This window comes from Amblyomma americanum, chromosome 3 (genome assembly GCF_052857255.1).
Source record: "Amblyomma americanum isolate KBUSLIRL-KWMA chromosome 3, ASM5285725v1, whole genome shotgun sequence".
In the NCBI taxonomy this organism is placed as follows: Eukaryota; Metazoa; Arthropoda; class Arachnida; order Ixodida; family Ixodidae; genus Amblyomma; species Amblyomma americanum.
The window spans coordinates 163409729-163423229 of NC_135499.1; the positions used below are offsets into that span (position 1 = coordinate 163409729).

At 48.4% G+C, this 13501-nt stretch overlaps 1 protein-coding gene across 1 annotated transcript in view; it reads right to left on the reverse strand.

Moving 5' to 3' along the window:
• Positions 1 to 8194: 8194 nt before the first annotated feature.
• Positions 8195 to 13501, reverse strand: part of LOC144125325 (uncharacterized) — a 50124-nt gene continuing 44817 nt past the window's right edge. The window contains exon 3 of the mRNA XM_077658602.1: positions 8195 to 10692. Within this exon, the coding sequence (XP_077514728.1) occupies positions 9272 to 10692 (1421 nt within the window). The 3' untranslated portion in view covers positions 8195 to 9271. The remainder of the gene's footprint in view (positions 10693 to 13501) is intronic.

The following is a 13501-nucleotide window of genomic DNA, read 5'->3' on the forward strand; positions in this document are numbered from 1 at the left end:
CTTCCCGAATTCGCACTACCGCTTTCCATCCCTTCGTCAATGACATGATTTAATCGTTCCATCGTCCGCTCAAGACACCCCTCAAGCACAACGAGATACCATACACTGGACTACATCTCCGCCATTTGTTCATCTCAGCCTCTGTGCTACATTGAAACAAGATCTCCGTTGTAGACCAGCAGAACTTGTTCTCGACTCAACCCTACATCTTCCCGGGGAACTTTTCGACTTGACTTGTTTCATGTCCCAGCCACCCCCCTGCGGATTTTGTGAAACGGCTTCGCGCATTTTGCCGTCCTCCTGTCCCTCGATACCAGCCCCGTCAATCTTCGCAAGTTCTGTCTGTACTTCGAACTTGCACTCACGTTTCTGTTCGGCGAGACTCCGTCCGCAGACTCCGTTCACAAACCGCTGCAGCGTCCCTACGACGCCCCGTTCCGTGTTGTCGAGCGCCGTCCGAAGTTTTTTTGTCGTCAGCGTTCCCTGACGCCCCGATTCCATTTCCATCGGCCGCCTGAAGCGAGCCTTCACAGAGGACATTTTCCCCAGTTTCTCTGCCCCAACCGACCGGCTGCCCACCTACGCCATCTTCCCGTGCCAATCGCCAAAAGCGACACGTCTCAATCCAGCTCCCAGCTCTTTCGGGTTCCTCACAAGTATGTGTGTGCAACTGGGGCGCGGGAGGGGGGGGGGGGTTGCTGTGCCAGCAGAACTTGCTGCACGTAGCACAGGCGGCACCAGCTGCGGGAGGCGACGACACCGAGGAGCATCCCAGTTGGACTCCTTCCTCGCGCGAGTCAGTTCTCGCTGGCTCGAGGCAGCGCATCGGACACTTGCCCTTCTGCCAATAAATCACCTGATGCTTCCCTCATCCCGGCGTCACACTGGTTGACGCGACAACAGCATCATAGGTATCAATAAAGTTCCTCAGTATGTGCGAACGGAGTACCCACTTTACCAGACAAGCAAACCTGGAAAGCAGTGCTCTGTGACTACTATAAGATAAATAAAATCTGTTTTGCATAAAGCTCAAAGGCGTAGACTTACTTGCGTACTAATTAGATATATAGGGTAGAGGCCTATGCTTTGCAGTGAAACGTTGCTGGGCTGGTGATGATGATATCTTTAAACATGGTGATGTCTGAATCGCAATTTACGGCGCAATAGAACGTGTTATATTGTTCTCTGCAGCAGCCCGTCATAAGTCGCTGCGCCGTCCCGACGGGTCAGTTGTTGGCTTGTGAAGGAGAGGAATATATGTTGTCTGCGGGTAGCGGACCAGCCACTACCTCACCAAGTGACCACAGGCCCATCAGGGCGCCCGTGGACCACGGCGATAGAGTGGTTAGCAGGTTGCCGTGCTCGTGGAGGTAAGGGAATGCCACAAGTGCTGGAAACGGACTTTCCGCCACCTGAAGCCGTCGTGAGGGCCCGCGCAAGGTATCTCAAGATGTCCCCTAACCCTTCATTCTCCTTGTATTTGAGATAATTAAGTTTTACCACCACCACCAATGGCATCTATCGTCGCAAACGACTAGAAAGCCACTCAGCATTTGTAAGTTCATCGGTAGGCCCTCCGGGGCCAGACGGGAAAAGGGGCACGTTCCCACGAGGATTCATCCCTCTTATGGAGAACGTTTACATGCCGGTCATCCGTGCGCTTCGGTGCTTCCCAGTCCGACGTCCAAAATCTTACTTCCTCCAACGCTGAACTCGCCCATTGCAGTGTGGGCAGGATGAGCGCTGGAGCTTCATAGGGCTGGGGATGTACTGGAACCTTCTCTCAATAGCTGATATGCTCGTAACTAAGTGAGACGAAAACTTCGCCATCAACCGGTGGCAGTGCGGGAAAGTGGTGTTACGGGAACACGAAATGGTTCCTCCCGACAGAGTTAGAACGTTACCGTTCCCTAGAAGAGGTGAAGAGCTGGAGAGAATAAACAAGCGAGCATAACTGATCACTCGTTTTTTTGTGGTTACCTTCTCCTGAGATAAAAGATTACATGAATATTATTTAATAACATAATAACGTATAATGCGAATTTTTGATTTGGTACACTGCCCACATGTAAATCACGGAAGAGCGTGCAGGAGATGTGACCGTACACCTGGCAAAGGCCTGCCTTTCTTTTACAGTAACTAACGATTAAGTTTGTAATGGATCAAAATGCCGACCAAAAAACACTTAGACACTTAGACTCTAGGTACAGCTAGCAGCTTCGGTTTGGTGCAAACCAGAACTGACCGCTTCGGGAGGATGCGTTGTGGCGAGTCCCATAGTGAGCACGGTCGAGGCATGTGAGCTCGAAAAAAAAAATTCGTGCTTGCGCCGCGCAAACATTTGGAATAGCTTTTCCTGAGAACAGCCATCATATGACACCGCCAGCAATATATCCAGCTGCTGTTATAACCCTGCATTTTCGCAGGTTCCTTTGGGTCCTCGAGCTTCTTGATATCAAGTTCGCTGTAAAGTGTTACTTTGACATACTAACTTATTGTATAGCGTCACTCAGTATGAAAGAGAACACGTGAGCGCGTGGTCACCGCACTTCTCGAAGCACTACCACCGAGAACCGGAGAGAATCGATGGCAGCCCACATTAAGTACACACCACATTGTTTGATTATTAACGTCTGGCGATAAGCCTTGCTTTTGGGCTCTTTCCGTAGGGAGTCACCTTAAGAAGTCTCTTTAAAGCGTCGCCTGTGCTACGAATATCCATAGTGGTAGAGGATTTCGAAGTTGCGCTCAAATAGTGCTTCTTCATGTGCACTCTCATGTCAACACAGAGCTCAAAGGCGTTACGTCACCGTCAAAAAACAGCCGCCGGGAACGGCAGCCGTACCCCAACGTCATGCTTAAACGTGCGTGGTCGTCTGCTTAAAATTACGCCATAATTCGCGCAGCGCTGATGCCGCAGCCCAAAGAGAAAATTCAAACGATGGTCATGTGTGTTCTCGCTTTGCACCGAAATTTCGCAACACACTTTCCTTTCTGGTCGAAGTTAAAAGCTGCTAATGTAATACGACGTAAAAAACTGCCACAGGCGCCGACACCCACACACACTTATATAGTAACAAGGCAGGAAATCTGATGGTATAGCAGAGTGCACTTAGCTTCTAATCCAGATATAGCACTCCCGCCGCTGTCTGCCCATGGCCGAACAGTAGGTGAGAGTGTACGCTTGAACGAATGATTTATTTGTTTTTTTTATGGGGAAGGGGGGGGGGGGGGCATGTCGCACTTAAAAGAGAGCTTGCGTGCTCATGCATGATTTTTACTCCAAGTCAGTGGATCGGTGAGGATTGCGAAAATAGAACCTTGTCATTTGATATGCGTCGCGCCAACGTCCAGTCTGTTACTTGAGATCGTAGTTACTTCAGGTCGCTTCGCTAAGGCAATTTGCTCTACAAGACGACAGTCCCTAGCTCGAACAGACGCGTTTTATGCGGAGAAGTAGTCGCTGTCTCTTGGCTTGAAGAAAAGGGCGAGGCAGAGGCGATCAGAAGGCCACCCAGCGGAGAGCTGCTCGAAATAGCGCGCTGTTCCAAGTAACTTGAGCCAAGGACTTAGGGAGTAAGCAGGCACATTTAGCGGGGCATAAACTTAAAAAAAAAATAATTTAGCGTATAGCCTATATAGCAGATACACGCGTAGTGAAAGTTTCGGTTGTCTCATAATTAACGAACCAATTATTTCATAGTCACTAGATGAACATCTGCATATGTAAGAGTTTCAGTTACGAAATCCAAAAACGTTAAATGCAACCCAAATAGCGCAATTTTTGAAGACTAGGACTTTAGTACGACCACATTTTCTAAGCCCTAAACGAAATTTGACCAAAAGCTGCGGCTTACGAGCAATATATCTTACACTGGAAGGGACAGGTGACAGAAGTTCTTTCGATATTACGTCCATCTCAGTGCAGCGCTAAAGTCTGGTGCCTGTAATAATGGCCACGGCTCTCTTCCGACCACCTCTTCCTCGCTTTCGAGAACCTTAAACATGAATACGACACTCCAGCCGTTGGCTTTCAAACATGCTAAAAATTTCGCCTCCTTCGCTCTAACCCTCGATTTGAGGCTGCCTTCGGTTCAACGAATCTCAAAGCTCGGCGTCCTCTTCTCATAAAATTCACGCTTTTTCTGAAGCTCCTTCTCACTTCCCGCTTGTAAGGTCAGGTGACCTGCGGATCGCCGCAACCACTTTACCTTTCCATGGCACGTGAACGGAAAAAGTTGTTTTCCAAAGCTGGTGTCTGCGATGCTTGTCCTGCTCTTCCCGCACTATTACACATATATAAAAAGTGAGCTTCTTAGGAGCATCGATGGTTACAAACCCAGGCTATACCTAGTGCATAAACTGGCGATAGCACTGCAGCGGTAGGCAGACTGCAGGTTATCGCATCTGACAGAAAAAGAGAGAATTAATTGCGATTGATTAGTCAGTTAATTAAACAATAAATAATTCTACGTGTGCAAGGCCGGTGTTGACAGCCCCGCATGCCTGATCCTTGCACAGTATGATACATTTATGAAAATCTTGCCGCAAGTTACGTCGGAAACGCTGTCTATGTCTTCTCGGTTTGTTTCTGGTTATTGATCATTTCTATATCTGAAGCGCACGGCTGAGACGGGGATGAAAAGCATGTGCTACAGGTGAAAATTATTTTATGGCACACTCGAAAGCACCCCCTCCTCGCCCTCTAAAAAAGAAAAAACACTGCCCTGCATCTTTAACATACCAGACTCCGTACTTGGGGGATGAGCTAATTAACCGTTTTTCGCTACCCTAGTAGACCATAAACATCCCCTAGCCGTGGCTTTTACGTGCACTTAATTACCTTTACAATTAAGTCAAAGAGGCACTGGGATTAATTTCTTAAAATCACTGCTGCTCTATAGTCGGCTTTTACCGCCAGTATGCCTTGCGAAAATGTAGCGCTCGTCGCAAGTGCACACGGACTGGGACCGAAATGCGCCTGCTAGCCAGACGACAACGTTCACTGTGAGATTCCAGTCGCCCTTCTTTATATCACTTGCGGCTCACAGCAACATAAAAGACAAAGCACGTTTGTAAGAGCATATTAACACACAAAACTGGCAATGGTTTAACTCTTCTATACTTGGCTACGCTTGGTTAGACGCTTCAAACGCCTCGCAGGCGTTTCAGGCACGCTGTCAGCCGCGCTCTCATCCATGGCGAAATTGCATGCGAGAGCGGCGTCGCCTCCTTAAGCGAATACCGAGTGACGTGCATAATCACATGACCGCATCTGGCGAAGCGGCGGTCGGCGCACCGCGGTCGAAGCAGTGGCGTGGCGGTGGTTAGATCCGCGGAGAGTCACGTGGCCTGACGTCACAGCTACACCTACGGCGCTCCTCCTGCTGAAGGTCAAACTGCAACACCCAATGACCTTGGAGAAAAATGGTGCAGTGGAGCTCTCGCTCCAAAATACTCTTCGGCTAGACATAGCATAAAACACGGTAGGTTTGAAGTGCCCCACTGAAGGAGCGCTGAAAAATGTTTCGCACCGTTTCAATTCGAACACCAATTCTGAACAAAAAATAATCGATTTCTCTTGGCTCTCAGAGAAAAAAGAAGTAGCGGTAATTATTGCTAGTTATAACCGGCAGAAGCATTTTACTCCGTCGAAATGAGGTCTTATTGTCACATGGGTTCACGAAGACTTCAGGAGATTTCGTTTTTCGTGTTGCGTTTCTTTGTCGGCCATTTCTTTGCATAAGCTTTCACAACTGAACGATGTGACAACATCTCGAAAGAGCTTTGGCTTGGTATAATATTTCTTAAACGTAGCATTAAAAAGCGGTCAGAAGTGCAGATACGATAGAAAACAACAACAAAATTTGAAATAATGTTGGCTGTCCAGCATACCATTTCGCATAGCATCGTATGCCGCCGCTTATCGTAGGTCTTGTGCCCTGGGGAAAAAGGCGGGAGCGCGTTTCCATTAGCGGCCATCAATAACTGCGGACGTTGTCGCAACTGGTTCGACAGGCACGTCAGCATACGCCAATTTTTTTCTCTGGTTGACTTTGCTCTGGATTCTGGAACAGCCTGTTTTGTGACCTCGTGGACAATCGCTTGCACGATAGGGCATATTAGTAGCCCCCAATCTTCGGTACTATCAATGTCGCAGCCTTTAGAGCTGCTGCAGACATTAGACGGTTTTTCTTCCTAGCTTGTTTCAGGAACGCAGACCACATATTTTTAATAAAACCAGAAAGGAAAAGGCAAATAAATAGGAATCATAACGAGTTCAGTGCGATAATGAGTGCCTTCCTATTTTGCTTGCAATCAAGCTGGAATGCCAATCCATACAGTAATTTATAATTGAAGTTGTCTTTGGATTATTTTTGTATACATAAGCCTTTCAAGAAAATGTGAGTAAGGTTACATGCGCCACCTGTAGATTTCATAAGGTAACCAGATAAAAAACTTAATTGGCGATTACACGCGTGGTAATGTGGACGATCAGCGCTAGCTGGCTGACGTTGTATTTTTGCACTTGTTGCATTTGTTTCGGAATCTGCTGCCACGCAAGAGTGTGTAACGATTGTGTTTCTTTTTTGAGAGGATTATAACGAGCGCTTTATGGTGCGAGAAATGGGTTGGCAGGGTCTTCAGCATCTTGACGCGCAGTGCAATACTGAGTGCATTCGCGTGCAGCGTCTCCACGGTGTCGTCCTCTCTTCGACACGCTGCACGTTTGCGGTGGCCTCCCGCATGCGTGCAGCAGCGTTCAGAGCCCGCTGCTCTGCCTCGGCTCCATCCACGCCGCTCTCGCAACGCCACTGATGTGACAAATCGCCGCTGGCAGCTTTATCGTAACTGATGCAGCTGCAACTGCGCAGGCGCGCAGGATGTCGTGCCATCCAGTTGTTTCATGAATTTCTTGAGAGACCCTTGAGGGCATTTGGCGGCATCTTATTGCGACCGCTCGCCCACACTGATAACGACGAAGTTAATGACAAACACGGGGCAGAGGCTATGTGCACTGAGTTGCCGCATGATCGCGGGTGCTCGATGCTGACAGTGGTCTCTCGACAGATAGGCAGGGAACTTCGCTGTGAAAGCTAGAGCTCTAAAATTTCATGTCGTTTTGGATGCTGCATTAGAACCATAAGAACTGATGCAGATATAATTGTCTTGTCTGCTACAAAAGCGCTTCGGGTGTTCGTAGGACCACTGAACAAAACACTCGTGTTGCACATTCACAGCAGCCAGCTCGAGAAGTGGCGGAGAGAAATGGAGCCCTTTCGTGAGTGTAGAGGAGGCCCCTTTGTAGAGGAGAGGACCCTGGCGCAGGTTCCCGTTGTGGCAGCCAACGTCAGGTGCTCTTGGGACTTTCATACGGGGCACAGTTTTCATCACTGGTGAGCACTAGATCAAATTTCGTTGTGTCGCAGTGTCGGAAGAGCAATAACAAACAGGCTCTCGTCATACGCCGTTGCCTGTTGGTATCCTACAGAGTGTGTACGGTACCCACCTGCTAAACTTGAACGCTTTCCCATTGCGGCTTAGGCGATGACTGATGGTTTCGTCCCAAATCTTGAATAACATGGAACGCTCACCAACTTGTTTTGCTACTGTCCTCTTGAATTGCCGCCTCCATGACATTGTCATCAAACACGTGTGTCTCGCGACATCAAGATGCATACCAAAAAGGCAGATCTCCCAAGCTGAAGTTTTGGAACCAATGACTAGTGCATTCAATCACAGCACTATTCCCACTGACCTGGCACATTCCGCGGCCTGATTCAACTTCGGGCAAGCCCATTTTAAAGTCAAACACAAAGCACCCTCAAGTGAGCTGTTTCGACACCTGCATTCCTCTTCGCAACTACTCAAGCTATGACTGCTGTGAAAGTGCGATGCGCGTGTACTTGTCACAGTCAATGTTTGCATTTCCAACTTGACACTTTGTTCAGAACATGATGCAGTTATTTCAATATCAGTGTTCACTTTTTGCATGGGACTTCAGAAACAGCAAGATCTTTTTCGGTTTACTTAACTGTATGTAGTAAGTTTCTGTTAATGCGAAACGCGATAATTTTTAGCCCGCATTTACTTTCGCACTGATGAATAGGAAACAGTGATAACCAAAAAAAAAGCCATGCAAGGTGCACATTCTTTATTCAAATCCGTTTAGAGACTTACATTTCGACCGGATTATTGGATGGCTGCGAGACATCATCATATTACCTTCATATGTCAAGGTGCATAAGTTTCAAAACAATGTGAATGCAATTAATAGTAAAGAGAATAAAGAATATTTATGTCGCATTGCTGGAAATAATGTGGCAATTCATCTTGCTCTAATTAGTGCCTAGGCGTTGGTTGTAAGAAGCAAAGAAAGACAATATAAGTGTAAAATTTGGTTACGTTCAAACAACTGAAAATCTGATATATTTTATGCTTGTATTAGACGAAAAAAAAATCCGATTGTATTGTGGCTTAAGAAAGTAAACAAAATACTTTAGCTACCAAACTCTGAAAGCGGTTGATAAAAGCGAGGTGTGGAAAATATAGCATTCGCGGTAATTTGAGCGAGGCTTCTGAGGAAATGCGCCTCTGGAGTGTAAGATAAGCTTCGACAAAAAGTAACTAACAATTGCGTAAAATATACGAGTAAGCATTGTAGAACTAGTCGCATGCTTTGCACCACCAAAGTGCTGACGGCTTCTAAACACCATGATGGCGCTCTTTTTTATTGTGGGCGTATGTGTGCCACTACTATAGTTTACCTCTCTGTCTTTTTGGTGTCGCATGATGAACTTCTTCAACGCTCACAAAATATTTGAATCACTGAGATTTGACTGCACTGCAAATCTGCACGGTAATTGGTTCTGTTGCCTATGTATTGACGTGCATTTCAAGTGTGATTCCATCGTTATCATCGAAGGAATCGCCTGATGTGCAGGCTAAAATCCGTAACCGTATGCGCCTATCATTTTATGAATATCAGTCGTTGTGACGCTGATAACAAACGGCACGAAGATAAAAACCTCGGGCCTTACACTCTGCGTTCAGAACAAGAGTGGGTGTCGCATTTTTTTCGGGCTTCAGAAAAAGCGACATTTGCAGACCATTACTTCCCAATATCCGATCAAAGAAGTAATAACCTTTCACTTCGGTAACAAGGGTTTAAAAGCTGTGAATTTGAGTCCCTGTATCAATAGGGCGCCATAAAATTATCCCGGTTATTGTTACGTGTTTGTTGACAATTAAAGCTGCCGAGGAAAAGGTTTCAGATATCAGTGGTCTGAACCATTATGCTTCTGGATACCTTAGGGTTGCACGTGGCGCATTCTGTCTTCGTAATCTCCGCGTTCGAAATCGCTTTCGCAAGCGCCGCCTTGCTCGCCCTACGCACCGATCCATTAGCGATCACAATGATGGGTGAGTCAACGACCGAGCCGTTAATCTCGCATCCTTCGCCATCCTGGGGTTCGGCCTGAGGCGAGAGCTTCTCCGCCGATGCCCGGGTCGATCCGGTCGTCCTAGAAGCTGTCTTTGAGTCTTTAGCCTTGGTTGTCTGCAGCTTGCCTCGGGCGCTAGGCGGCGAGCGTGGGACGGAAGGCGGTGCTGCTGAAGGAGGGGCAGGAGACGATGCCTTCGGGCTTTTGGATCCCCTCTCTGGAGACTGGGCTGGTGAGGGCGACTTCGGCTTGAAAACCCTCGGCGAAGAGTCTCTCTTGACAATTTCCACTCGGTCATCCTTCGAGAAGGTGCGGCTTCTGGTCAGCCTTGCCCTGGTCTGCACCGGCGCCTGCCGCTCTGGCTCGGCAGAAGCCGCATTGGGGGTTGGGCTGGCGGGCTTCCTCGTAAACGTTTCGCTCCTTCTGATCGGCGTGGGTGACGGCGCAGGGCTCCGGGGCAGATGCCTGGCTCTGGACGACAGAGACGTCAGAGACACGCTCGTGGCTCGGGACGGCGCGCGCTGCGTGGTCCTCCCCGAGCCGTACGTCAGCTGCACGGGGCTTCCAGACCTCGTGGAGGCTGCCGACAGAGAAGCGTACTTGTTGACTGGAGTGACCTGCTTGGCCACAGAGCTCTGCGTCGGGCTCGCGAACGTCGGTCTCGGCCTCGGCGGCGGAGGTGGCGGGGGCGGGGGAGGCACAGGCGGTGGTGGAAGACGTGGTCTCACCGGTGGTCGCTGCTTGGCTGCCGAGCTGGCCGTGGCGCTGGCGATGTGGTATAGTCTCAGCTGGCTGGGTCCCCTGGGAGTGGGTCGTCCTCGGGTGAATGTTCCTCTGGAGCCGGTAGTTCTGAGCAGGACTGGGCTGCTGGACATCGACAGTCTCGGTCTCGTCGGGGGACTGCTCGTGACGCGAGTGAAGGTGCCGAAGCGGTTGCGGTACACAGTGGTAAAGGGGCCCACGCCGAATCCTCGGCATCTCCCTGAATTGGGCAACAGCGGTAAGGTCTTCGTGATCGTACGGCTGTACGACGTGTTCCGCCGAAGCGTCCTGGGAGAGCCCTCTGGAGTTGTTGCTGAGGATCTCAGCGGCGTTGCCAGCCGGTCAGTACGGCGCGTCTGAGGGCTTGTGGGTGGCGTGCTGGCCGTTCTCGTTGTTTGCAGTTTGGACTCGCAAGACTTTGTTGAGCAGGTAAGAACTCTGCCGTTTTGGGTAGGTCCTTTCCTCTGCTCTTCTCGTTCCGGCATGCCTGGGAGGAAAAAGGAAAGAATTACGCCACTGTTTCGAAAAAAGTGCACGCTGATTCTTCGCTGGGCTCTATTACCACTTTATTTTTTTTTTTGCAAAGTGGTAAAGGCGAGCAGAATTTTTAAAGTTCGACGCCACCTAGAGAACCAATTTGAGCGAACGGAAGTAAAACACGTGTGTCAAGCAGAAATTCAGTAAGCAGCTGTAAGTTCTCACTTGTGCTTTCTGTCATCTTTTCTTTTCCTCGTCTTGACAGTACCCAGTTCGCGCACTGTTTCTTTTTTTTATTTTTCAATATTGCTAACTACTTTCGTTTGCTCTTCCATCTACATTCAAGCAAAATTCAAGATGAAGACAAGGCATTAGTTGAAATGTAAAAGACAGAAAACACAGATTACGGCTCTTAGTAAACTAAATTATCGCATTCCACCATACCGTAACGCTTAATTATTTATTCTTGGGCCTTCTACTGGCGCTGCAGTGTATGTTCAGTCAGCATGGCAGCGGTTCACCAGACACTCCCAGATGTTTCGCTTGCCCTAAGTGTCTGCCACTGGTCCTCAAGGAAGGCAGTGAAGCTCGTCGCCTAGATGGTGAAAAGCCTAAGGGAAGCCCTAACAAGCTTCCCTAGGGTGATCCCAGCGGCTAGATCTCTGTCATTTCATCTGGGGGTGACGCAACTATTAATGCTGTTGCAGAAACCGGCGGGTATAGACACACGGTATATAAGCGTACTGGCGAACGCAGGCAGACGTAACACGGTTAGTCTGTCAGTGATAAAACCAGCGAAGCCGGTCCCAGCCCTCATCATTAATATCAGGCCACCAACCATGGACTGATTACGCAATACTATCGGCCCAGTTTCTCATAGCAATTACTACAAGCATTAGCATGCTAATGCGGCTGAAGTAAAATATTTTCAAGACAGACTCACTCCCGCTGAATCTATCTTCTTCAAGACACTTTGAAGGACTAGCCACCTCGTGAGTTTGCCTTCCCGTGTGGAACTCATGGGGCCTATACAATCCCGTGACTTCTCCCGCTCCAAGGCACACCTGGAGCAAGTCGTCACGTCACCTGGACAGCGTGACTGTCATGTTTACAAGCATTGTTTGCTGCGAAAACACTTTTGCTAATTCTTATTTCTCGTGCGGTTGCCCAAGACTGCGGTAAAAGCATGCGATGGCTGAAGTGCAACCGTAATTCATGCTAGTCACATCTGAGTGCCTTGAAAAGAAGGTGGCTCTTCTTGCGCCTTGCGTTTCTGATGGTAGCTGCGGGAGGATTTGCTTACAATCGTGACGTCGAGAAGGAAGAGAGAAAGTGGCTCCGTAGGTGAGGGCTCAACCAATTGGGATTCGTTAATGTGCGCGGGCATCACATAGCACACGGGTCTATTACGTTTCGCCTCCATCGAAATGAGGCCGGTTGGCTATGTGCACATGACGTAGCGGCGGCGGGTTGTAGAATTGCAGACAGCATGTGCGGTGAAAGTACTTCAACTCATCGATGCGAAGAGCTTTTCTTTTTTTTTACATGGAAAGGGGCATTGGAGAGAGCGTATCATATTGGAGCGTGGTGAAAAGTTTAGAAAGAAATGTAAAACGTCCACTGAAACGCTATAGGTATAGGTAAGCGGTCGTCACTGCTGAAACAAAAAAAAAAACTAAAAGAACATTGTGGTGCCATCTAAAGAAAAAATGGTGGATGCATAAGCTCTACCTTTAAGGACTTGTCGCGATAATGTTAATGGTCCCCGTCAGCAGCTCCTCTTGCCCACGCGGACATGGACACTGTTCTCATATTGTGTGAAAGACCGCATGACACAAATATAAAATACCGCTTTAACCAAGCCGTACGAACGTGTCTGCCTGTCCTAGGGATAACGCGCCTTTCTCGAACCGAGCTGAGTGAAAAGGGCAGACGCTTCGACACTCAAAACACACATCGGAAAGAGTGAGTGCACTTACGTTAAACGGCAGCTTTACAAAATTTCTAATGGATGATTGGACCGAGCCAACGGTGCTTCTAGTGTCTCAAATGGCGGAAATGGTAGTTGTAAAAATTGAAAGCTTTAAGTTGTTTGTATTCATTAAACATGCTTTACAAAAGCAACTCCAGGTTGTTTATTGAGGCATTTATCGAGAACACAACTTATATATTTTGTAGAATTATCGTTATTGCTCCTAGTTTACTACTCTCCTCATGCTAATCGATCTGCACAGTTTGCCGCTGTTGCAGAAGGTCGCATTATTCATTATAAATTGAAAACCTCCGCCTCCGTCTCAAGGCACTGGACCCTGGACTGCGCCTTCGTCTTCCACGTAACTTAGCACGTCGCGAAGCAACATTGTTATGCCGTTTATGGATCGGTGTATGCTTTCCGAGTGGGGATGGCCGACAGCCCTGCCTGTGAAAGCTGCGGTTGTGAGGAGACCATCGCTCATCTTCTCTGTGAGTGCCCTGCATTTGCGAGTGCAAGACATACACTGTGTTGTGCCCTGGACCGCCTTGATCCTCGCCCATTAACAGAGGAAAAGATCCTCGGTCCGTGGCCACAGCAGTCGACTGCCCTCAAGGCACACAAGGCACTCTTTGCCTACTTGAGAGCGACTGGATCGAGTGACATATTGTGACAGCGTTGTGCGTGTGTGTGTGTTATGCCCTTTTTCCCTTCTCTCTTCCTCCTTTTAGTCCCATAATTCCTCTTCCCCAGTGCAGGGTAGCCAACCGGAACCCCTTTCTGGTTAACATCCCTGCCTTTCCCTCCTCCTCTTTATCTATCTATGTATAAACTGAAAAAAAAAACG